Source organism: Schistocerca serialis, chromosome 10 (assembly GCF_023864345.2).
Source record: "Schistocerca serialis cubense isolate TAMUIC-IGC-003099 chromosome 10, iqSchSeri2.2, whole genome shotgun sequence".
Taxonomy (NCBI): domain Eukaryota; kingdom Metazoa; phylum Arthropoda; class Insecta; order Orthoptera; family Acrididae; genus Schistocerca; species Schistocerca serialis.
The window spans coordinates 212526350-212553531 of record NC_064647.1 but is presented as its reverse complement, the minus strand read 5'-3'; the positions used below and the strand labels follow the sequence as shown (position 1 = coordinate 212553531).

Here is a 27182-nt window from a genome sequence, read left to right as displayed (position 1 = left end):
AGGGCTGTACAAGCAATGATCACACGCACGGCACAGCGGACACACCAGGAACCGCGGTGTTGGCCGTCGAATGGCGCTAGCTGCGCAGCATTTGTGCACCGCCGCCGTCAGTGTCAGCCAGTTTGCCGTGGCATACGGAGCTCCATCGCAGTCTTTAACACTGGTAGCATGCCGCGACAGTGTGGACGTGAACCGTATGTGCAGTTGACGGACTTTGAGCGAGGGCGTATAGTGGGCATGCGGGAGGCCGGGTGGACGTACCGCCGAATTGCTCAACACGTGGGGCGTGAGGTCTCCACAGTACATCGATGTTGTCGCCAGTGGTCGGCGGAAGGTGCACGTGCCCGTCGACCTGGGACCGGACCGCAGCGACGCACGGATGCACGCCAAGACCGTAGGATCCTACGCAGTGCCGTAGGGGACCGCACCGCCACTTCCCAGCAAATTAGGGACACTGTTGCTCCTGGGGTATCGGCGAGGACCATTCGCAACCGTCTCCAAGAAGCTGGGCTACGGTCCCGCACACCTTTAGGCCGTCTTCCGCTCACGCGCCAACATCGTGCAGCCCGCCTCCAGTGGTGTCGCGACAGGCGTGAATGGAGGGACGAATGGAGACGTGTCGTCTTCAGCGATGAGAGTCGCTTCTGCCTTGGTGCCAATGATGGTCGTATGCGTGTTTGGCGCCCTGCAGGTGAGCGCCACAATCAGGACTGCATACGACCGAGGCACACAGGGCCAACACCCGGCATCATGATGTGGGGAGCGATCTCCTACACTGGCCGTACACCACTGGTGATCGTCGAGGGGACACTGAATAGTGCACGGTACATCCAAACCGTCATCGAACCCATCGTTCTACCATTCCTAGACCGGCAAGGGAACTTGCTGTTCCAACAGGACAATGCACCTCCGCATGTATCCCGTGCCACCCAACGTGCTCTAGAAGGTGTAAGTCAACTACCCTGGCCAGCAAGATCTCCGGATCTGTCCCCCATTGAGCATGTTTGGGACTGGATGAAGCGTCGTCTCACGCGGTCTGCACGTCTAGCACGAACGCTGGTCCAACTGAGGCGCCAGGTGGAAATGGCATGGCAAGCCGTTCCACAGTACTACATCCAGCATCTCTACGATCGTCTCCATGGGAGAATAGCAGCCTGCATTGCTGCGAAAGGTGGATATACACTGTACTAGTGCCGACATTGTGCATGCTCTGTTGCCTGTGTCTATGTGCCTGTGGTTCTGTCAGTGTGATCATGTGATGTATCTGACCCCAGGAATGTGTCAATAAAGTTTCCCCTTCCTGGGACAATGAATTCACGGTGTTCTTATTTCAATTTCCAGGAGTGTAGTATGGCCTACATTGAATAGATATACGGCCACATCTGAAACAATGTTTACAGTTTCGCTTCGGTTGGATGTTATTTTCAGAGCGTATTCCCAAATGAGACTGACACGTCTTGGTATGAAAAAACTTAACCAAAACGTAAGGTAAGCAGAGCTCAAAGGCTGCAGGGAATGAAAGCGTAGACCCAAATGAGGTTACAGTTTCAAACACAATTTAATTTTATTAAACATTAAAAAACACTTGTTCACTGGTAAACACAATAAAATTTTTTAAACTTTAGGCCTGAAGGGCCGCTGAGCATTCACAACTGTAATGTCAGAATGACAACCTTAAGATTCAAAATAATCACGGTCTGAAGGACCCAACACTTTTGATTAATTATTGACCAATACAATAAGTTACTATAAGGAATGACTTTAATCATTCGGCCAGAACGGACAATCAAATATAACCACAAATGCTGTTTTGATAATGCTACAAGAATGCAAAACCAACAGTTAATTTACTTCGTCCAAAGGAGCAGTAAAGACCAAAAGACAAATTCATATACCAAAGTTTTTTTTATGAAACAAGCTAACAAGATAAAATTAATAACCAAAAATGGGTAGTGACGTCGCCACTCGGCCTGAAGGGCCTGAATATCAGTAGTAATAAATATTTGAGACTGGTTGAAGTTGGTGAGTTAGCACTTAAAACCAGCCCGTGCTCCTCACCACGAGGAAAAATTTACAATCAGCTGTGCTAAGACTGCCTACTTTAACAATATGACACAGACCAGCAGAACAACTAGAAACTTCACCAACGTGGCGAATCGTCCACATAGGGCACGACAGCAACTCTCTATAACAAATAAAATAAAAATTACGGAACATTGAAACACGAGGTTCAAAATATAATGCCTATCTAGGCAGGAACTGTTAATGACGTCCACTGGCCTTCGTAAATCTTCGACTTAATAAATGTGACGGCCAGTAGACTACTAAATAATAATACCACTCAAATTGTAAACTACAAGATCGTTATTGCGCTTAGGTCAGAATAAAATTTCCGCCGCAGATAATATTTTAGGCTCAGTTATTAAGGCACAGAGAGTTAACACTCTTTTCTAGTGATAGATACACTTGACAATATAACAGCAGATCATTGTACCAGGATTTCGGGCACGCCTGAGCCTACTAAAATTGCGAAACACCATGGCACACGACCTTAGAGCAAAACACACCTGACGACACGGGCAGAAATTGAGTGAGACACATCAAGTCAAGAAATTCTCACCGTTAGTCCAGAAGGCAGACAAGCATTCGGCGACAGGTTGCAACCAGCACCAACTCGAGTTATGTCAATCGCCCCAGTTCCGCCATAGCAATGCGGACACGCCGCGTCAACAGTTGCCACGCCGAGCTTCCGTATCACACAGCCCGTCCAGGACGACTGCCGCCGTCCCGAGTAGCAATCACGTGCGTTCACAGGAAGTCGTACCACCTTTCCCGCAACATTGCGCTGCCACACAACCGGAAACAAAACTCCCCGTCTCACTCCGGCAGCAGCACTCGATACTCTCGTCGTCAGCAGGTCTCTCTCCCCAGAACGCAGCGCCCTCCGAAATTTATAAGCAAACGGACCAATCGCGGCAGAGCAAAGCCAAGGCTCCGGAAGACGACACAACACACCTAGGCAAAGATGAAGATGATACAGTTCAGAGACTACTGAAACTTACGGTCACATTTTGAGTAAAACCGCCCAAACAACCTTCCAGCAAATCAGGTTTACTCAAATCGGTAATAAATAGGAGCAGTGGCATCGATAATGACTTGTGGCAACCGGTTCTCTAAATCCAAGGCGTGCCGTACACGCTCGGCTTCAAACGCTCACACAATCGTTACTTTTTGCAGTTGGTGCATAATATATTGGGGAATAAGTCTTCAATGCTTAAACCTTTGAATTCCGTAAAAAAAAGGTCAAGTTTTCTCGGCCGTCACCCTGTCGTTCCCCCTTAAAAGATGCCAACCCGCTGGCTTTGACAGATGCGTTCGCTTGGCTGGAGATACACTGCACACGGTTCGCAGTCCCACACCGCAGGGCTCTGCTGCTGGGAGCGTTGGAGCAACCACCCAAGTGGTGTCGAGTCGTCTGCTTCTGTTTCTCTTTTGAAGACATTGTATACTCTGAGCGCTGTAGCTCTTGTGTGCTTGTGTAGCGCTTGGCGCGTCTCTGGTTCGGCAGCCATGACGAACATTTGTAGATTAAAACTGAAGAAACTGCAAACAGGTGGGAATTTAAGGAGATTGGACCTGGATAAACTGAAAGAACCAGAGGCTGTACAGAGTTTCAGGGAGAGCATAAGGGGGCAATTGACAAGAATGGGGGAAAGAAATACAGTAGAAGAAGAATGGGTAGCTCTGAGGGATGAAGTAGTGAAGGCAGCAGAGGATCAAGTAGGTAAAAAGACGAGGGCTAGTAGAAATCCTTGGGTGACAAATAAATATTGAATTTAATTGATGAAAGGAGAAAATATAAAAATGCAGTAAATGAAGCAGGCGAAAAGGAATACAAACGTCTCAAAAATGAGATCGACAGAAAGTGCAAAACGGCTAAGCAGGGATGGCTAGAGGAAAAATGTAAGGATGTAGAAGCTTATCTCACTAGGGGTAACATAGATACTGCCTACAGGAAGATTAAAGAGACCTTTGGAGATAAGAGAACCACTTGCATGAACATCAAGAGCTCAAATGGAAACCCAGTTCTAAGAAAAGAAGGGAAACCAGAAAGGTGGAAGGAGTATATAGAAGGTCTATTCAAGGGAGATGTACTTGAGGACAATATTATGGAAATGGAAGAGGATGTAGATGAAGATGAAATGGGAGATACGATACTACTTGAAGAGTTTGACAGAGCACTGAAAGACCTAAGTCGAAACAAGGCCCCCCGAGTAGACAACATTCCATTGGAACTACTGACGGCCTTGGGAGAGCCAATCCTGACAAAACTCTACCATCTGCTGAGCAAGATGTATGAAACAGGCGAAATACCCTCAGACTTCAAGAAGAATAATAATTCCAATCCCACAGAAAGCAGGTGTTGACAGATGTGAAAATTACTGAACTATCAGTTTAATAAGTCACAGCTGCAAAATACTAACGTGAATTCTTTACAGAAGAATGGAAAAACTAGTAGAAGCCGACCATGGGGAGGATCAGTTTGGTTTCCGTAGAAATATCGGAACACGTGAGGCAATACTGACCCTACGACTTATCTTAGAAGAAAGATTAAGGAAAGGCAAACCTACGTTTCTAGCATTTGTAGACTTAGAGAAAGCTTTTGACAATGTTGACCGGAATACTCTCTTTCAAATTCTGAAGGCGGCAGGGGTAAAATACAGGGAGCGAAAGGCTATTTACAATTTGCACAGAAACCAGATGGCAGTTATAAGAGTCGAGGGACATGAAAGGGAAGCAGTGGTTGGGAAGGGAGTGAGACAGGTTTGTAGCCTCTCCCCGATGTTATTCGACCTGTATATTGAGCAAGCAGTAAAGGAAACAAAAGAAAAATTCAGAGTAGGTATTAAAATCCATGGAGAAGAAATGAAAACTCTAAGGTTCGCCGAAGACATTGTAATTCTGTCAGAGACAGCAAAGGACTTGGAAGAGCAGCTGAACGGCATGGACAGTGTCTTGAAAGGAGGATATAAGATGAACATCAACAAAATCAAAACGAGGATAATGGAATGTAGTCAGATTAAGTCGGGTGATGTTGCGGGAATTAGATTAGGAAATGAGACACTTAAAGTAGTAAAGAAGTTTTGCTATTTGGGGAGCTAATGACAAGGAAAGCGTTTCTGAAGAAGAAAAATTTGTTAACATCCGAGTATAGATTTAAATGTCAGGAAGCCGTTTCTGAATGTATTTGTATGGAGTGTAGCCATGTATGGAAGTGAAACGTGGACGACAAATAGTTTAGACAAGAAGAGAATAGAAGCTTTCGAAATGTGGTGCTACAGAAGAATGCTGAAGATTAGATGGGTAGATCACATAACTAATGAGGAGGTATTGAATAGAATTGGAGAGAAGAGGAGCTTGTGGCACAACTTGACTAGAAGAAGGGTTCGGTTGGTAGGACATGTTCTGAGACATCGAGGGATCACCAATTTAGTGTTGGAGGACAGCGTGGAGGGTAAAAATCGTAGAGGGAGACCAAGAGATGAATACACTAAGCAGATTCAGAATGATGTAGGCTGCAGTAGGTGCTGGAAGATGAAGAAGCTTGCACAGGATAGAGTGGCTTGGAGAGCTGCGTCAAACCAGTCTCAGGACTGAAGACCACAACAACAACAACGAACATTTCACAAACAATACAGTCGTCCACGCACGTAAACTGGTGAAGAAATCACCACTACACGTTCAAACAGTGAACCAAAAACTTGATAGTGGCGCCATCCCCCCTCCCACTCGAACATTTCAGACAGGAACTCAAAAACTGAAAAAAATATTTTTTCAAAAATATGTTCATTCTGTAGCGCATATCCTTCTGAAGAGATTGCTATATAATACATACGTGTTCGAGGAAATGTAAGACATGTTCTTTGGTCTCAAGCCTGATAAAGTGCAGTGCCATGCATCTTTACTCAGGATTCTTCTATCGCACATCACTGTATTTCGCTCTGTAGAATTCAAACGAATATAGTTTCTAAAGGAAGCCATGAAACCTAAATTCAGGACAGTGCAAATCATAATGTTCTGTGGTGCCTCTTCTGCTCCCAGTCGGCCGCTTGTCATCCTATGCCCTTTTTTTCTTTTTACTTTTTTTTTTAGAAACAGAGAAAGAATATCACGATTAATACTGGGTAGGATTATTTGTAACACGAAGAATAAGAACTCTTCAGAGAATTTGCACTCTTGATTCCCAATTACCTAACAATTTTCTCTTTTAGTGACATAAAGTTAAATACAGGAAACATAAAAACAGTAGAGAGAAGAGACAAGCAAGACAGTACAGACGTCTTCAATCCTTAGGTGCCAGCATTTTTTCACTCTGTAATCTTGATACAGCTCTACACGGCGTGCTTCCCCTTCTGTGAAAGAATCTATTACGTCATTAAAGTTCGTCAATCGTTTTGCTACAAGAAAAATCCAAATGTCGTTGCCTAATACTGGAAAAGCTGTCATTAAGAATAGTACCCAAGACTGGTGTGGTTTCTCGATTTGATTACGTCTATTTTGTCGCCGTCTGTTAGATAAAACAAAATAGGCCTTTTAAATATTGCTACAATCACACACACCAAATAAGCGAGACATTTTTGGCACAAACGGTCATTTTTATCTGCCTGTTACAAGCAAAATGTTTTATGTTAGGAAATAGTTTCATATGCTCCAGTTTCTGAAGCATGAGATCGAAAAGTAGTAGTAGTAGTACGAAATTGTTATTAAATTTGGAATCGTCATAGTCTTCCATATAATTTGTGTAATGCCACCATTTCTTCTCCTTTCTCGTTCTAACAACCAATCTTGTTATCACTAATTCTGTGACTATACCTGCCAGTTTCAAAACTTATTTCCTGGTTAACTTCACTAACCCTGCCAGAATCACCGTTTCGGTTATCCCACGTTTATTTTCCAGGTAGGCGTTATTACGTGTTCGTACAACGCGTTTTCCGCGTTTTTCCGAGAACTGAATGTAAACGGCTGCTAACCAGGGAAAGTACAACTGGCGCTCAGTAGTGTTGCGATCTGGCAAAAATTTTCTGTCAAAATTTCAATTTCTTGGATACACTGAGAAGATAATCTGTGACCATTTTTACCTGTTATTCCATTTAGTCGTTTATTTCCACTTTGATAATTTGAATCTATAGATTTCGCTAGTAATTATAACAACACATCATTCGCACGCCCAAGCAACCACATCAACAAACAGCGATTAGCATTCATCCGTTCGGGTTCATTCGGCTCAGCTCATATAAGCCCGTCTCCTTTTGTCTATAGGAAAGCTTTTTATTTCTTGATGCGACAGGGATTCCCCTAAGCGGCACATCATGTACACTATGCACGCATTCAATGATCGACTTATGATTCGTTCAGAAATGAGCTTAGAATGTGCTCAGAAATATTAAAAAACCAGCATTGATGTGAGTAATTGATAGACCAACAAGCTCATTTTTTCTTCGAGAATATGAAGATTTGCCCCTCCTTCCCCCCCCCCCCCCCCCCCTCCCGCTCCCTAGGCGAAATGACGCTATTGGCTGGAGTGTAACGGGAGGCTCTGTCCCTTGCTACTGCACATCGTCCCACACCACCCGCCGCCTTAGCTGCACACATCTGTGCTAGAGTTCACTTAGCACCTCCTTAATGCTCCCGAGCTGACTAAACGATCATATGCATGCTGCGCTTTGTTGAATCCTCTATACTTTTTTTTAGTAATATGACTGGTAATGGTAAAGGACTGATGACCAGTACTCAAAAATAGATTGATGAAGTGTTTCGTAACGCAGTTTACTCGTGAATGGGCTACATTTCCGTAAAATCCTTCCAATGAATCCCAACCTAGCATCTGCTTTTCCTACGTTTTGTTTCATGAAGTCATCTCATTTTGGGCCACTTTATATGGTTCCTTCTACTAATTTACAATTGTTACTTTTTCTAGTGATTTGTCGTCAATAGTGTAAACCTAGAGAACTGGATTTCTTGGCTTAAAAATGTGAATTAAGTAACAGTTACTTCCGTTCACTGTTAACTCCCGCTCCTATCCAATTATCGATCATCTCCAGTCCTTGCTACAATTCTTTACAGCATTCCAGTGTATCTGTCTTCTTATAGACAACCACATGAACTTCAGTGAGCCTCATGGACTTTCATAAGCTGTCCACTGGATCATTTATACCTGTGTGGTTGCGTTGTGGGTCTGCCACCATCAGTCAATCAAGAAACGTTATTTTTTCAGTTGTGTCAGTATGTGATCCATGTGCATTTTTTAATGCTATAGAACACTTAAATTATGACAGTACCAGTACCTGTGTTTTGTACTCTAAATTTTATGTATTTTGATAGTTAATCGTGTAGACAGTTTTGTTTGAATACAGGATAGAATTCTTTTATTTATGATCAGACATCTGTAATCATATTTGCATATTACAAAAAGCAACCTTGGTTTTTTTTGTACAGATACTGTTACTCTCCGCCCCAAAACACCCACTTAGGTAGGAAATTTAGTGGTTTGTCACAAAATTATTGCCAACGAATGAAATCTTCAGCAGAATTTCCTGAGTGAAGTTCACATGAAGAAATGTCACAGTGGCAAACCTGCCTTTGTGTGATGCTCATGGTGTTCAGAATTTCTGTTTCAATTGTTTGTGTGGTTGGTATCATCCAAGGGAATGCACCAAAACTTCCTGAATAAAAAGTAAAAATAAAGAATTGATGTAAGGGTGTAGTATAAGAATATGAGAATATAAAAAGATTGTAACATCTAAAAATATCATACACACATATATTATGTAGTAAATTTGTGATGCATATTGTGGAACACAGCTACAATTTAATAATTTGTGTAGTGCTCTTGTGTCCTCTAACTTTATAAGAAACATTCTTGTAGTAACCTTCTATGGACATGGATAGATAAATCAAAACACTAAAATAAAATAACAAGAATAATATAGTTTTGAACACAAGACACAAAAGTGAGGGGCCGTGATGCTAGCCAGTGGGCTACTATTAGGACTCAGTTTACCTAATGCTAAAACACAAGTGAAGTTGAAAACTTTAACAGACATTTTGTTAGAAATGTTCTAGTATCTACAGACAAACCAAGTCAAATTTTTACTTATTTTGGCTCCCCTTCCACTGAGCGAAGTTTCTGGGAAATTGGGTTATGGCGATTGCTGTACTCTCCTCATAAGCAAGGCATAATATTGTTGATAAATGAGAGACGTTACTATACAGTGCACTATGACGAGAGGATATACGCTTATGGAATGGATAAAATTTATAGGGAAATTGTTTAACATACTTCACAAACATGAACTGAACCCAAGCTTTACGATGAACTGGGAAATTTAGTTTTCAGAATCATTTTTCGGCAAGAAACGTTTACAATAGTATTCAGCTGCTAGTCCAGGTTTTTTCATACGTGGAAGCAAAAACCATGCATGGCTCTAGGTCAGGGCTGGTAGGACTCGGCAGATAAGAGCGGAGACACAGCTGGCCATGGCATCATCTGGGTGCCACAAAATGTGGCAGCCCCCATAGCGACAGAATGCATCCCGCACATGGCCAGCAGTCTGCTATACAAATGAGATTGGCATCTGCAATGGTTCTGTTTAAATGAAACGTCCCCACTTCATGATAAATAAATACCACTATCAACTATTACTATACACAAAGTTTGGGGAGATTATAATTGATAAACATAGAAGCAGGGAGGCCGTTGGTGTGATTTGATTAAAAAATGAGTCCTGTACCACCACAGTTTGCTACCTAACAGGAGTGTACACCATTTAAAAAATGAAACCAACATCTACAAAGTGTTATTGTTACACAGCAAGAGCGTATTTTGTTTGAAAAATGAATAAATACTGCTGATTTAAACATTAAATAAGCATTCCTACATTTCTCTTAGTTCTAATAATGTTACCCACATATACATAAACATTCGTCTGGTTTAAGCACAAAAAGTTGCTGAGCTCATTACACCAGCTGTCAGGTACATCCGGATTTTAGTAAAAAAGTCTCTGAATGTTGCTTAACAGTGCTCAAAATAATTGAGTAACGCAATAAAACATGACTGTTATTGTTTTAACAGGAAAACAGTTTTGCAGTTTTTCAAGTTCTCACCTTTTTTATACTTAAGAGGACTATCATTGATTATCATGTCATAGTAGCAGCCATCTTGAATCCGCTATATGGGGTAATAAATTATCCTAATTAAGTCAATAATCCCCCCCCCCCATGAACCATGGACCTTGCCGTTGGTGGGGAGGCTTGCGTGCCTCAGCAATACAGATGGCCGTACCATAGGTGCAACCACAACGGAGGGGTATCTGTTGAGAGGCCAGACAAACATGTGGTTCCTGAAGAGGGGCAGCAGCCTTTTCAGTAGTTGCAGGAGCATCAGTCTGGATGATTGACTGATCTGGCCTTGTAACACTAACCAAAATGGCCTTGCTGTGCTGGTACTGTGAATGACTGAAAGCAAGGGGAAACTACAGCCGTAATTTTTCCCAAGGGCATGCAGCTTTACTGTATGATTAAATGATGATGACGTCCTCTTGGGTAAAATATTCTGGAGGTAAAATAGTCCCCCATTCGGATCTCTGGGCGGGGACTACTCAGGACGATGCCGTTATCAGGAGAAAGAAAACTGGCGTTCTACGGATCGGAGCGTGGAATGTCAGATCCCTTAATCGAGCAGGTAGGTTAGAAAATTTAAAAAGGGAAATGGTTGGTTAAAGTTGGATATAGTGGGAATTAGTGAAGATCAGTGGCAGGAGCAACAAGACTTTTGGTCAGGTGAATACAGGGTTATAAATACAAAATCAAATAGGGGTAATGCAGGAGTAGGTTTAATAATGAATAAAACAATAGGAATGCGGGTAAGCTACTACAAACAGCACAGCAAACGCATTGTTGTGGCCAAGATAGACACGAAGCCCACGCCTACGACATTAGTACGAGTCTATATGTCAACTAGCTCTGCAGATGATGAAGAAATTGATGAAATGTATGATGAGATAAAGAAATTATCCAGGTAGTGATGGGAAACGAATATTTAATAGTCATGGGTGACTGGAATTCGAGAGTAGGAAAAGGGAGAGAAGGAAACATAGTAAGTGAATATGGATTGGGGGTAAGAAATGAAAGAGGAAGCCGTCTGGTAGAATTTTGCACACAACATAAATTAATCATAGCTAACACTTGATTCAAGAATCATGAAGGAAGGTTGTATACACGGAAGAATCCTGGAGATACTAAAAGGTATCAGATAGATTATATAATGATAAGACAAACATTTAGGAACCGGGTTTTAAATTGTAAGACATTTCCATGGGCAGCTGTGGACTCTGAACACAGTCTATTGGTCATGACCTGTCGATTAAAACTGAATAAACTGCAAAAAGGTGGGAATTTAAGGAGATGGGACCTAACCGACTAAACCAGAGGTTGTACAGAGTTTCAGTGGGGGCATAAGGGAACAATTGACAGGAATGGGGGAAGAAATACAGTAGAAGAAGAATGGGTACCTTTGAAGGGTGAAGTAGTGAAAGCAGCAGACGATCAAGTAGGTAAAAAGACGAGGGCTAGTAGAAATCCTTGGGTAACAGAAGAAATACTGAATTTAATTGATGAAAGGAGAAAATATAAAATGGAGTAAATGAAGCAGGCAAAAAGGAATACAAACGTCTCAAAAATGAGATCGACAGGAAGTGCAAAACTGCTAAGCAGGGATGGCTAGAGAACAAATGTGAGGATGTAGAGGCTTATCTCACTAGGGGTAAGATAGATACTGCCTACAGGGAAATTAAAGAGACCTTTGGAGAAAAGAGAACCACTTGTACGAATATCAAGAGCTCAGATGGAAACCCAGTTCTAAGCAAAGAAGGTAAAGCAGGAAGGTGGAAGGAGAATATAGAGGGTCTATACAAGGGCGATGTACATGAGGACAGTATTATGGAAATGGAAGAGGATGTAGATGAAGATGAAATGGGAGATACGTTATTGCGTGAAGAGTTTGACAGAGCACTGTAAGACCTGAGTCGAAACAAGGCCCCAGGAGTAGACAATATTCCATAAGAACTACTGACGGCCTTGGGAGAGCCAGTCATGACAAAACTCTACCATCTGGTCAGCAAGATGTATGAGACAGGCGAAATACCCTCAGACTTCAAGAATAATATAATAATCCCAATCCCAAAGAAAGCAGGTGTTGACAGATGTGAAAATTACCGAACAATCAGTTTAATAAGTCACAGCTGCAAAATACCAACGCGAATTCTTTACAGACGAATGGATAAACTGGTAGAAGTCGACCTCGCGGAAGATCAGTTTGGATTCTGTAGAAATGTTGGTACACGTGAGGCAATACTGACCTTACGACATATCTTAGAAGAAAGATTAAGGAAAGGCAAACCTACGTTTCTAGCATTTGTAGACTTAGAAAAAGCTTTTGACAATGTTAACTGGAATACTCTCTTTCAAATTCTAAAGGTGGCAGGGATAAAATACAGGAAGCGAAAGACTATTTACAATTTGTACAGAAACCAGATGGCAGTTATAAGAGTCGAGGGGCATGAAAGGGAAGCAGTGGTTTTGAAGGAAGTGAGACAGGGTTCTAGCCTCTCCCCAATGTTATTCAATCTGTATGTTGAACAAGCAGTAAAGGAAACGAAAGAAAAATCCGGAGTAGGTGTTAAATCCCATGGAGAAGAAATAAAAACTTTGAGGTTCGCTGATGACATTGTGATTCTGTCAGAGACAGCAAAGGACTTGGAAGAGCAGTTGAACGGAATGGGCAGTGTCTTGAAACGATGATATAAGATGAACATCAACAAAAGCAAAACGAGGATAATGGATTGTAGTCGAATTAAGTCGGGTGATGCTGAGGGAATTAGATTAGGAAATGAGATACTTAAAGTAGTGAAGGAGTTTTGCTATTTGGGGAGCAAAATAACTGATGATGGTCGAAGTAGAGATGATATAAAATGTAGACTGGCAATGGCAAGGAAAGCGTTTCGGAAGAAGAGAAATTTGTTAACATCAAGTATAGATTTAAGTGTCAGGAAGTCGTTTCTGAAAGTATTTGCATGGAGTTTAGCCATGTGTGGAAGTGAAACATGGAAGATAAATAGTTTGGACAAGAAGAGAATAGAAGCTTTTGAAATGTGGCGCTACAGAGGAATGCTGAAGATTAGATGGGTAGATCACGTAACTAATGATGAGGTATTGAATAGAATAGGGGAGAAGAGTAGTTTGTGGCACACCTTGACCAGAAGAAGGGGTCGGTTGGTAGGACATGTTTTGAGGCATCAAGGGATCACAAATTTAGCATTGGAGGGCAGCGTGGGGGGGTAAAAATCGTAGAGGGACACCAAGAGATGAATATACTAAGCATACTCAGAAGGATGTAGGTTGCGGTAGGTACTGGGAGTTGAAGAAGCTTGCACAGGATAGAGTTGCATGGAGAGCTGCATCAAACCAGTTTGAGGACTGAAGACCACAACAACAACAACAAGAAGTCAATAATAAGGATAAGAGCGGTGGAGTAGTGGCATCCATCTCAGACAGCCATACTGGGTAATAAATTATCACATTAAGGTTAATAGATTATCCTGATTGGTTAAGATATTTGAATTCATGACCAGTTTCAAAAGTACTTTGGTGTCATCTTCAGATACACATTATAACATAGAGACACATTGCATTTGTAAAGATATTTTCTATGCAAGTAGTAAAAAATACATAAATAGGCTACAATGGTTTAGATGTAGATAACATACAATATATTTTTCAAAATTATGCAATATATTTTGACAATGTTAAAAATTTAAATAGTTTGCAAATGTAAGCTCTATCATCAGGTAGATGTCTACCAATTAGCATGTCATTAATAAAAATATTATTTACAATCGTATTGCCATCCAACTTTCGCCAATTACATGTCAACACACACAAGCTCGCCTGGAGTAATTTTTCAAAGAATCATTTCATACAGAACTTGCAAAGTGTAGTGACAATAAAATTTAAAAGTAAAAAATTAAAAAAATTTTTTGGATGGATTGCTTTTCAGTCTAATAGATATGACTTACCATAGCAATATTAAAAATGACGATATTGCTCCTTCATGAAGGCTTATATATTGACAGCTGTTACTACAGTACAGTATGTATAAAATGTCTGAAATTTGCTTCAGCTTCAGATTTGGATTACTTTAGTTATTGTACAGATCTCTGATAAGCGAATTGTATAATTTATGTAATGTAAATTCAATAAATAACATCTGCTACAAGGCATCCACCTATCTGCCTAAGTTGTTACCTATATGTAAAACATTATAATTACGTATTTCATTACTACTTGCATAGAAAATATCTTTACAAATGCAATGTTTGGCTGTCATGATGCAGATCCAAATGTGATAGCAAAGATATATTGTAACTGGTTATCAGCTCAAAGTAAATATTTCTATGTAATCACTCTGAAGAATTTCTTAAAATATTACGATCTGCAGATTATCCCCTGATCAGAATGTAATATTTAATTTATATGTAAGGTAATTCGACTGTAGGAATGTGAGAGAGGGAGGGGAATGGGGATGGGGTTGGTAATGATGGGATGGGGACCACAAATCATCGATGAGGGGAGAGAAGGCCAGAAGCAGCATAACCATCATACGTAGAGTATCTGATTTTGTAAGAAGCACATCTTATACGTTTTGTGGAAATACTTCTTTTTTTATCAATGTATCTCAGAGAATTTTCTTTTCATGATGACATATACATAGTGCTGACACCATAACAAGTATTAAATTAAAGAGACAATTCTGCACCCTTAATGTCAGCTTCTTTTTATACATTTCAGGGCAAGACTGTCTTGTTTTTACCATGGATGATTATTCAAGTCCTGGTGGATGTATTATTGGCTGTAGTAGGCGTTATTGCATGGGCTGCTGATTTTTGGTATGAACTTCCTTTTGATGGCCTTACTATATCTTTTTCCGCTGGCATCTACTTGTGTAAGTATACTATTATACAGACTCGTTTAGAAGTCGCTCAACTGTCATTACACTTACTAATATTCATCTTTAATTATTACCTTCAGTAATGTAAATGTCCAAATAATCCACTTTCACAACGCACATAAAACTAATTCAGTCTTTTTATTTAAGCACATCTTATTTCTTAAGTAGCTGAGTATCTGGCCTTGCCCAAGTATGTATTTATTCCAATCTTGTATTAGTCCATCTCCTTCTTCACCCGCACCCTGTCCATCTCCTCCCTGATCTCGTCTCTGTCCACATCCCTCACCCCCTCTCTCAGTCTGCATCTTCCATCCCTCCTCTCTGTCCTACCCCTCCTCCCTCTGTCTCTTGTCAATCTGCCCCTATCCCTCTGTTCATCTACTCCTATCCACTCTGTTCATCTCCTCCTCCTCCCCCCTCCATTCACCTCCTCCACCCTCCCATAAACCCATTTCCCCTGGCCTTCCCTTTTCAATATACTCTTCCCCCCTCTCTCTGTCCATCTTCTCCTCTCTCTCTATCCATGTCCTCCTCCCCCCTCCCCTTGTACATCTCTTCCTCTTTCCTCCTATGTCCATATCGTCCTAGCCCCTCACTCTTCCATCTCCTCATCTTTCCTTCATCTGTCCATTTTACTGTCCCTTGTCTCTGTCCATCTCTTCCTCCCTTATCTTTGTCATTCTCCTCCTTTCCCTTCACAATCTGTCTGTCTTTCTCCTTCCCCTTCTCTCTCCACATTATCAGGCTCACCCCAACTGGGGGTCAGTTGCTCTAACCCCCACAGTATTCATTTCCGGATTGTAACTATTATGTGTACCAAATTTGGATGAAATCGATCAGTGGTTAGTTTTGCCCGAGTACACACATGTCAAATGTATATAACATATATCTGATATATTTTACACATATTGGTACACATATCTGACCTGTGCTTTACCGAATTGCACCCTGCTGTTTCATTTTCACACAGTTCCATGTTTATGATGTTGTATTCCTGAACTACGTGCTGAACAATGACATAATTTTTCACATACATCCATTGGTATATGGGACTACTGTCTGCTAAATGTATTGTGAAAAGAATTAGTACTAAAGAAGTAACAAATTAAAAAGCCATACATGATGTGGCAGCTTTTAACGCATTTCAGACTTCATGATGTCATTTGTCCTGAACTATCTCATTAAATGGTATCTTTTTCTAGCTTCATTCAACGGCACATGTAAATACTGTCTGTGAAATGTGTTGCAAATACAAGTAGTAGTAAAGATGTATTAAATTAAAATGTCATACATTGTGCCCCAGTTCCACACATCTTGGTACTTGGTGTCATATCTCATAAAGTATGGGTCGTACAGCGACACATTTTTCTACGTACCTTCAGCAACACGTGTGGATACCACATCCGAAATGTGTTGCGAATTAAGTTAGTAGTAAAGGAGTAATAAATTAAAATGTCATGCATGATGCAGCAGTTTTTCAGCATCTCAGTATTTGACATCATATCTCCTGAACTACGTGTCATACAATGATATATTTTTGTCCATACACTCAGTGGCAGATGTAGATACTGTCTGCAAAAAGTGTTGCAAATGGAGGTAGTAGTCATGACATCACAAATTTAAACGTCTTGCATGATGTTGCAGTTTTCAACGCATCTCAGTGTTTATTACGTCATATTCGCTGAACTATTTGTCGTACAGTGACATAACGTTTCTGGTACATTGAGTGATGTATGTGAATACTGTCTGCATAATGTGTCAGAAATACAGTGAGTAGTAAAGAAGTAATAAACTGAAACGTTTCATTAGGTTAGATTAGATTTACTTTCATTCCAATTGATCTGTAGTGAGGAGGTCCTCCAGGATGTAGAACATGTCAGAAGAACAACAATACATGGCAAATATTTACAATTCAGACAAATAAGCTAATGTACTATTCCACAGGTCCCAAGTGGAATGATCGTCATTTTTTAATGAACACTATATGAAAGAATCATTTTACAACTACGAATGCACTGAATTTAAAATAAAAGAAAGTTTATTTATTTATTTATTTATAAGGTAATAAACATGTAATACAACTACTACAATACTTATTTACAATGAACACATTACTGCACTGAAATGGTGCAAAAGTTATATTGTACTTTATATATATATATATATATATATATATATATATATATATATATATATATATACTACTGAGAAATTCATCAATGGAATAAAAGGGGTTGGCCACCAATAAATCTTTTAGGCTTCTCTTAAACTGAATTTCATGAACAGCGAAAATGCAGTAAGCAACAAACTTTTTAATTTCATCCTCTTGTGGGGTCACTGGCTGTAAGTAGTTTTGTAAAGGTTTGAAATAAAGTTTGTTGCAAGTGTATTAAGTGCTCTTATTCTCAAATACTAGATGACCAGAGTATGGGTATTTGTGTGTAATGAGCTACAATACTTTTTCATTCCTGGCTCTTTGATAGGTAGGTGGTTCCTATCCCCACAGTGTTTCTTTTCAAACTGTAAGTGATCTGTGTAACAAGTTTGGTTAAAATTGATCCAGTGTTTTAGAAAGAAATGTGGAACATACATACATGTAGAGTATCCATAATTAAAGGTTCAATTTCAAAACGCTGTAGAAAGACAACCATTGCTGAGAATGTCAAATTTGAACAGCATATTATTGACGCAGATGGAAATGTCATGGTGCAAAAATGTTTAACGAAAATTCGACCAGTAGATGGCGCTGAATATGCACACCAACAGACTCACGGCACGTGGCTGTTCCTCAGTTTGCGTGCAAGACACCAAACACGTCCGTCTCTATGAAGGATTGTACGCTTCTGGTAAAGTTCTTGTATAAGACCTGCAGAAGTTCCAGACACTCAAGACTATGAAAAAAGTCATTGATCCGATGTCTGCCAAGGGCCTGGGGAAAATTATTACAAAATTCTAAAAAGACAGGTCTTTTTGAAGTGCAGTGTGGCAGAGGGAGGAAAGCAACTGATCCAAGGTCAGTTGGCGATGTTGCCATAGCGTTGCAAGAGAAGTCGAGCGGTGATGTAGAAACATGCAGTGCACGTGGAATTGTCCGAATGTAGGACATGCCTGTGAGCATGGTGCATAAAACCCTGTGAAACATCCTGCATTGCTATCCGTACAAAATTACCCATGTTCAGGAGTTGCTTCCTGCTGACCTGCCACATAGACAAACATTCGCTCTGGGATTTCTTGCTTGCATAGAAGTGGACAATGATTAGACGAACATTCTGTGGACAGAAAGAGCCCATTTCCATCCCCAAGGATTCCAGAATACGGGCAATGGAAAATACGCAGGCACATGAACCGGTACCACTTAATCCTGCAAAGGTGGCTGTGTGGTGCGGTTGACAGCATCGTTTATCGTAGGGCCGTATTTTTTCGAAGAGATGAGTTCTGCGGATCGTGTTACATCTACTGTTATTGATAAAGGCTGCGAGAGTCATTCCGTGCATTGGAGGCCAGTGAAGTGGGTGCTGCAGGGGCGTTTCTGAAATGCGAGAATTATATGCTGTCATTTTCCTACAGCCTGGCCACCTGATCACGTGGTCTTAATCTGTGTGGATTCTGGCTGTTAGGTTATCTGAAAGATGTGTTCAGTGCTCAAATTAAGGACGTACCCGAATTGAAGGCACATATTGCACAATGCGTTCTGAACGTGACCGCCGAGACATTCTGATTTGTTGTGAAATGTGTTGTTTCTCCATTTCAGTTTGTGGAAGAAAACAGTGGACCGTATACTGAAGACGATTTGCACCAGTCTCTCGACAGAAACCGATGCCATTTTGCTTTTTATGCGGTTGTTTGGCCACAAGACAATTTAAAATTGTGTCATTTTCATTTTTAATCGGTCTTTGGCCTCAGTACAATTAGAACTGGTCTTCTCATCCGATGTTGTACGACCTTGCCGTGGTGGATAGGCCTACGCAGCTAACAGTGACACAAACGCTGACTGCCGAACTTGTGCAGTCATGGACATTGAACGGCACGGATGATGTAACGTGCAACTCAAATCGTCGCCATCGCATTACGATTCATCTGGCATTTGTAGCCTACCCCATCTATGTTAAGACGCTTACAGCGTCATTTATGGTTAAAATTTTCGTTAAATAGTTTTTTGTTCCATGTCTTTTTCCCATGGGTCAATAATATGCTGTTCAAATTTGATGTCCTTCTGAGCCGCGGCTCTGTTCCTATAGCGTTTTGAAAATGGAACATTAATTATGGATGCCTGTACATGTAGTGGACTGACAAGACAGCCAATCCACAGTGACGGGTAACCGAAAGGCACGCGCTTAAACTCACGCAGGCTGGCGTGAGGTCTGAAACAGGATACGTAATGAATGCTATAAAGAAAAGTACGTAGCTGCTGGAATACTTAACTTTAATCCATAATTTGTATACATCGTTCTCGATGAGACATGCTTCATACGATAACGATCAATTGCTATGGCGCCTTGCTAGGTCGTAGCCATTGACTTAGCTGTAGGCTATTCTAACCATCTTCTCTGCAAATAAACGAGGCTTCGTCAGTGTTGCATCGCTAGCTAAGTCGTCCGTACAACTGGGGCGAGTGCTAGTAAGTCTCTCTAGACCTGCCGTGTGGCGGCGCTCGGTCTGCTATCACTGATAATGGCGACACGCGGGTCCGTCGTATACTAATGGACCGCGGCTGATTTAAAAGCTACCACCTAGCAAGTGTGGTGTCTGGCGGTGACACCACAGTACATATATACGTACCTTCGTTTTTATTATACATATGGATTCTTAAACTCTGAAGTGAATCCGGCCGGAGTGGACGAGCGGTTCTAGGCGCTACAGGCTGGAACCGCCCGACCGCTGTGGTCGCAGGTTCGAATCCTTCCTCGGGCATGGGTGTGTGTGTTGCTCTTAGTTAGGTTTAAGTAGTTCTAAGTTCTAGGGGACTGATGACCTCAGAAGTTAACTCCCATAACGCTCAGAGCCATTTGAACCATTTTTTTCTGAAGTGAATTTTGTAGCGGTGTTACTTTGCATCATTCTGAAACATTATTTCTCAATTAGTATGATTCAATTTGTCCACCACACATGTCCCTCACTGAATCTGTGCACTTGGCTGATCTAGAAGTAGTGCATCAATCCGTCATCCTACTCCTCATATAAACACTTCTCCATTTCTCCCTGTAGTAACTATAATTATATCACCTGTGTGCACAGTCAAACAACAATACTTCATTTTTGACACAGTGATATATAGATTCTTTCGAAAAGTCTCTAATTTTTTACTATGATTGTGAGACTAACATAGAGGTTAAAATTTTCGGAATAGTGAGACCTAGTGCTTGTAGTGATGCCAAGAGCTGTCACAATAGGTACTTTCCTCTCCGAACTCTATGCTACAATTGTAAATAATGTTTCATTGGATAATACACAGAACTGATCCAGCAATCGATGCTGTACGCAAATTTGGCCATAATTCTCACTGTTGGCAGTTATGACCATCTGCATGTACAGTTTTTAAACTTCGCGCGCACACCATTTGTCTGTCATTCACTCTGCTCCACTGCAGCTGCCTAATGCCAAAGCACCAATTACATCAAAATGGTTCAAACGGCTCTGAGCACTATGGGACTTAACATCTGAGGTCATCAGTCCGCTAGAACTTAGAACAACTTAAACCTAACTAATTTAAGGACATCGCACAAGTCCATGCCCGAGGCAAGATTCGAACCTGCGACCGGTAGCAGTCGCGCTATCCCGGACTGAAGCGCATAGAACCGCTCGGCCACAGCAGCCGGCACCAATTATTGTACGGCACAGCGAAGACCAGAACCCTGCCATTCGTGGAATGTTGAACGTGAGGGAAACTGGCAAGGGCGGCACCATGCATCCTGAACGTTTTTTGAAACCTTGTTCGAGAACACATTGTTTCTTTCTCTTACATGAAAAGAGTACGTAACATTTCAATCTCACGCTCACAGAAATCAAAATTTATAAATCTAACCAACGGAAGACTTATTCTGAAATGGAGTTAATAATGTTCCATTTACATTTTAATCACGCTAATCACGTTGAAAAATCATGCAACTACTTCACTTTAACAGTGTGGGCGTTTCAGGCCAAAGAAAATAATGCACAAGAGGAACGTTAATAACTAAATAGTGCTAAGCTATTTCTTTAATGACACACCCGTTCGTTTCATTTCATTAATCTACATTGCATCCGTGGGTCGCAACATAAAAGTATTCAAAGCAAAAAGATCTCTGGTACCAGCTACCAGTTGGAAACTGCGCTCTTTGACACAATGAACAAAGCAGTATAGCTTCCTGGCTCGCCTACATTACGAACACAGACATCTTACTCACCCTACTTTACAGTACTTCGCACCTGGGCTTTTTATGGCTGCAGTGGGTTGGAGCGAGTGACAAGCAACCGATGCATGCCAATGCTTAACGGTTGTGCTTTCAGAAGGTCATAAATGCGTACAATAGGAATTCGGGCAAAATTTTCCTGTGGAACTGGTTGTTGTGGCTGATATGTTGCTCGTGTTCTTTTTTCTCTTTAAAATATAAGGTCAAGTTGGTGATGTTCGCCTGTTATACAAGTATGAGGTCTGTGTGACTTATATTACTTTTATCTGCGTGTGGACCAAATAGTCGGAAATGGCTAGAAACAAAGCCATCTGCACCACACTGTTACAAAAACACACTGCTGAGAACATTATTATTTGCACAAAAACCAGATAGTACTGGCTGAAAGCAAATATAATTTACAGATATACACATATATACTTTCAAAAGTCCTCTAAAAGTAGAGTATGGGAGACAGACTGAAGCAGATGCAATGGCTGTGACTAAGCAAAATTTGTCAGTAGTAAAAATTTCAAAACAAAATGAGGCAACACGTTAGGTAAAACACTATGAATTTGGGTAGCCATAATTCACAAGTGACAAAGCGAAAAGACCTAGAGAAGAATCTGACCAAGCTAATGGAAAAAACGTATATTGTAAAGGAACTTTGATAAATAGATGAAAAGAGAAATATAAATCAGATTTCACAAGGTTTATCAAAATCGGCTGTTTTATATCACAGTGACCGTAGTCTTCTATGCTAAAATGATGAAAACAAAATAAACAATACACAGACAGAGTGAGAAGTGAAAACATCATGTAGAATAAATGGTACATGATGCTGAAACATATCACTCCAAATTATACCAGCACGTTAATAAAAGTGCACAACATGAACATCAAGGAAAAAGATATGTAGTAACTCTGTATTGACGGTGGATGGAAGAGTTTGTGCAATCGTAGAATGGGAGATAACCAATAACTGCGTAGTGACAAGGAAACACATCTTCTCAGGAGACTGACTTTCATATCTATATATTTCCACAAACTGCGCTTCAGTTTTATATTGTTTTTTATAACAAAAATAATCGAGACTGAGTTATGTTAACTCAGTCTATTATCTATTCGCTGTACAAATCAGCACCAATAAGGTATTATTTAATGATTGGGCATTATTCAACATAGTCAGTAGAATAAAGAGATGTATTGCAAATAATAAATGTTTTCTGAGTGGATGCCCCACGAGTAATACTCATACATAACAGCGTAACTAATGGTGCCATGGCCTGGATAAACATAGCTCTTGCTATAAGCTCCTCTGCTCAGTTTCTGTGGAGCCATCTCCATTAATATATGCACAAATAGAACATGTATGTATGATGCAGAATCAGTGGTGGATAAAGAAAAGCCTCAAGGAGAGGACGCTAAAGATATCTTGAACTACCTTTACTTTTAACGTAATAAAATGATGATGTCACCCGGCACTTTATGTGTGTGGAACGTTTATTGTCGATTCTATTTCTTTCTTGCGCATTCGATAGAGGACCTACATAGTAACAATGCGCTTTTAGGAATCTTCTCGAAAGTCACCATTACCGGAGATATACTCATCAATAGTTTCCCACGCCTAACTCGTGTTACGAGCTAGGATGAGAAACTACACTACTGGCCATTATAATTGCTACACCACGAAGATGACATGCTACAGACGCGAAATTTAACCAACAGGAAGAAGATGCTGTGATACGCAAATAATTAGCTTTTCAAGGCATTCACACAAGGTTGGCGCCGGTGGCGACACCTACAACGTGCTGACATGAGGAAAGTTTCCAACCGATTTCTCATACACAAACATTAGTTAACCGGCGTTGCCTGGTGAAACGTTGTTGTGATGCCTCGTGTTAAGGAGAAGAAATGCCTACCATCACGTTTCCGACTTTGATAAAGGTCGGGTTGTAGCTTATCGCGACTGCGGTTTATCGTACAGCGACACTGCTGCTCACATTGGTCGAGATCCAATGACTGTTAGCAGAATATGAAATCGGTGAGTTCCGGAGGGTAATACGGAACGCCGTGCTGGATCCCAACGACCTCGTATCACTAGCAGTCGAGATGACAGGCATCTTATGCGCATGGCTGTAACGGATCGTACAGCCACGTCTCGATCCCTTAGTCAACAGATGGGGACGTTTGCAAGACAACAACAATCTGCACGAACAGTTCGACGACGTTTGCAGCAGCATGGATTATCAGCTCGGAGACCATGGCTGCGGTTACCCTTGACACTGCATCACAGACAGGAGCGCCTCTGATGGTGTACTCAACGACGAACTTGGGTGCACGAATAACAAAACGTCATTTTTTCGGATGAATCCAGGTTCTGTTTATAGCATCACGATGGTCGCATCCGTGTTTGGCGACATCGTTGCTGTGAACGCACATTGGAAGAGTGTATTCGTCATCGCTATACTGGCGTATCACCTAGCGTGATGGTATGGGGTGCCATTGGTTACACGTCTGGTCACCTTTTGTTTACATTAACGGCACTTTGAATAGTGGACGTTACATTTGAGATGTGGCTCTACCCTTCATTCGATCCCTGAGAAACCCTACATCTCAGCAGGATAATGCACGACCGCATGTTACAGATCCTGTATGGGCCTTTCTGGATACAGAAAATGTTCGACTGCTGCTCTGGCCAGCACATTCTCCAGATCTCTCACCAATTGAAAACGTCTGGTCAATGGTGGCCGAGCAACTGGCTCGTCACAATACGCTAATCACTACTCTTGATGAACTGTGGTATCGTGTTGAAGCTGCATGGGCAGCTGTACCTGTACACGCCATCCAAGCTCTGTTTGACTCAATGCCCAGGCGTATCAGGGCCGTTATTACGGCCAGAGGTGGTTGTTCTGGGTACTGATTTCTCAGGATCTATGCAACCAAATTGCGTGAAAATGTAATCACATGTCAGTTCTAGTTTACTATATTTGTCCAATGAATACCCATTTATTATCTTCATTTCTTCTTGGTGTAGCAATTTTAATGGCCAGTAGTGTATTTTTACAGAGAAATTACTGTGAATTACTATTACTAATACTTCACAATCAACTGATCACTCCAACTCTTGGCTAATATTCACACTTGCACTTTGTACAAATAGGACTTTTTACTTACTCATTCTTCAGTCTTAATATTTCTGCTTCTGAATATAAGCTAGCATCCTATTCGTCGAATACCCCGTATCGAAGGTTCTCTGTACAAGAAAACGGTAGAATATTCAGGACTTTTGTCGAGCAAATGCCACACAGAATAATGTATCGATATCACTTTTCTCGTAGGTATGCGTTAACTATCTATGTGCCTGGCAGAAACGTATAACATACGATGATGCGGACGCGCGTGCTACATAGGAAAGTACAACTACTCGATAACTCGATTCAGTCGAGTCGAATGACGAAAGAAACGAACGAATAGCATGCGGGGTGACCGCCGGGGCGGCAATGCGGGCGGCCCCACAAGAGGGAGAGGGGCGCGCCCACCGTATGTACCCGCCATTGCACGAAGTACAGTAGTATTTAAGTAATCTTTCCCTTGCTGTCCTGCTTCCATAGTTTATATTGATATGTCAATCAGTTTTTGTTCAGGGGCAAAAACCAACATTTTCAGCATAGCCAACAAAGACAGCTTGTTGTCCGCCGGCCAGTGTATCCGAGCGGTTCTAGGCGCTTCGGTCTGGAACTGCGCGACCGCCACGGTCGCAGGTTCGAATCCTGCCTCGGGCATGGATGTGTGTGGTGTACTTAGGTTAGTTAGTTACGTTTAAGCACTTCTGAGTTCTAGGGGACTGATGACCTTAGATGTTAAGTCCCATAGTGCTCACAGCCTTTTGAACCATTTGAACGGCTTGTTGTCCCTTTGAATTCAACTTCTTATTGCACTTTATTGGATGAACATTTGGTTTAAAATTCTCCAGCTTTTGCAGATGCCAATTCTTCCCTATGATTCACTGGTCAATAATCTTTCCATCAACACTCCATGGTCTAGTTAAATAAAGGATATGTGACATATTTTTACTCTTTATTAGAGGATAGATTTCAGTCAATATTCGTGACACATAAAAGATTTGTAACAGACTTGATGTCAACCCAGGTCATTTCCCATTACAAATTAAAACCTCAAAGGTTACAGCTAACTTATGTCTTCTTAAAGAAGGCGCACTGTGGTTTATTAGTCATGCCTTCTACAAATGAGTGGAATTGTTAAATCAGGTCCTTAAAAGCATCAGTTTTATTTCTAATTCAGGTGATTAAATTTAGCTATCATATACATGAATGGCACTATGTAGTTTAGCACAGCTGCACAATGAATGCAGCATACAGTTCATATTTTTACAGCGTTTGTATTTTCTTAATGTATCCCTGAATACGCTCATGATGGGATATGCAGAACATAATCAGTGTATGATTTGCATTCACGCATAACAGTGCAGTGTATTTCAAGCTAAACAAAACCTTGCATTCCCTCATATCTAGACCTTGTGGTTTATTTCTCAGTAATGCCCCATTACAGTTGATTTGTTTAACACCTGCCTGCATCCTCTGTATTTATCACTTTTTTCTTCCAGTTTCAGATATGTACTTCCTGCGAGTTGTCTACAGCTACTACAGAACACTACAGAAATCAGATGCTATCAGGGTAGTGGAATATGGCAGAATTTATTGATGAGGTGATTAGAGGTGGCAGTTGAATCACCATTACTCCAGTAAAACGCATAGCTCACGAAATTGCTTTGGATGTATCTGAATGTTGAAGGAAGAAAAATTATCATTATTAGTTTTGAAAAAGGAATTTAGGATCCAGATATAACATTTATCATGAATAGTGTCAACATTTTATACCCTTGACTAAACTAAGTGTTTCCATTTTCATAAACAGAATTTCATAAATAATTCCAGAGATCATTGAAATGTGCAAGAATTCATTTTGCAATGTTTTCCATGGAACTTTTGTTTTATAACCCTAAATGTTGCATCTAGCAAAGCGTAAGTCAATATTTGGTGTTCAATATTGACAGGCAAAATACACCTTTAACTTTCATTATGTACATTTCTGCCACTGTATTTAAATTTTTGTAAGTAAATGATGATTTTCATCCTATGTTACTTGTAACTTGTAGGACAAAAATTAGACTTTTTGACTATTTGATGTTGCAAACTGAAGATTAATGCTTGACTCTATTTAATTGAAATTAATAAATGAATTCCATACCAAAAGCTCTGCTAACTGTCTTCTATAGATCTGTCCACTTCATGAGACTTTGATTTTGCAGATAATTATTGGTCGTCTGTTAGACAGTATAACAGAAGGGACTGGCAAAAATTATGACATTTACAAAAGCAAAGACTACTTTTTTCAAGTTAGCTGGACTGTACCCAAATAAACCGTTTATTATTATTATTATTATTATTAATAAATATTAATACAATAATTTCCATAAAGCCATCAAGCAATCATTAAAAATTTAGAATATAAAATATCAGCAGTCATGGTTTACAATGGTTTATCCTACTTGTTGCATGAGATATTCTGTCACAGAAGTAATACTTCTTTTTGCAGTTTCTATGTATATTCATCTGGTGTAATAAGTAGTTTAAAGTGTGTTAAATCATTTAGTTATTTCACACATGATTTACAATAGAACGAAATACTAGGTTTGATGACCTATTACTGTTGCTTTATGTAACTTG

The 27182-nt window shown here is 40.7% G+C and overlaps 1 protein-coding gene across 3 annotated transcripts in view; it reads left to right on the top strand.

Moving 5' to 3' along the window:
• LOC126425171 (uncharacterized) overlaps positions 1–26695 on the top strand; it is a 286674-nt gene extending 259979 nt beyond the window's left edge. For 2 of the 3 annotated variants that reach the window (XM_050088123.1, XM_050088122.1), the window contains 2 exons: positions 14905–15058; positions 26060–26695. In XM_050088123.1, coding sequence (XP_049944080.1) covers positions 14905–15058; positions 26060–26157 — 252 coding nt within the window. In that variant the 3' untranslated portion in view covers positions 26158–26695. The remainder of the gene's footprint in view (positions 1–14904; positions 15059–26059) is intronic. The other variant, XM_050088124.1, reaches the window with a different exon arrangement.
• Positions 26696–27182: the final 487 nt, after the last annotated feature.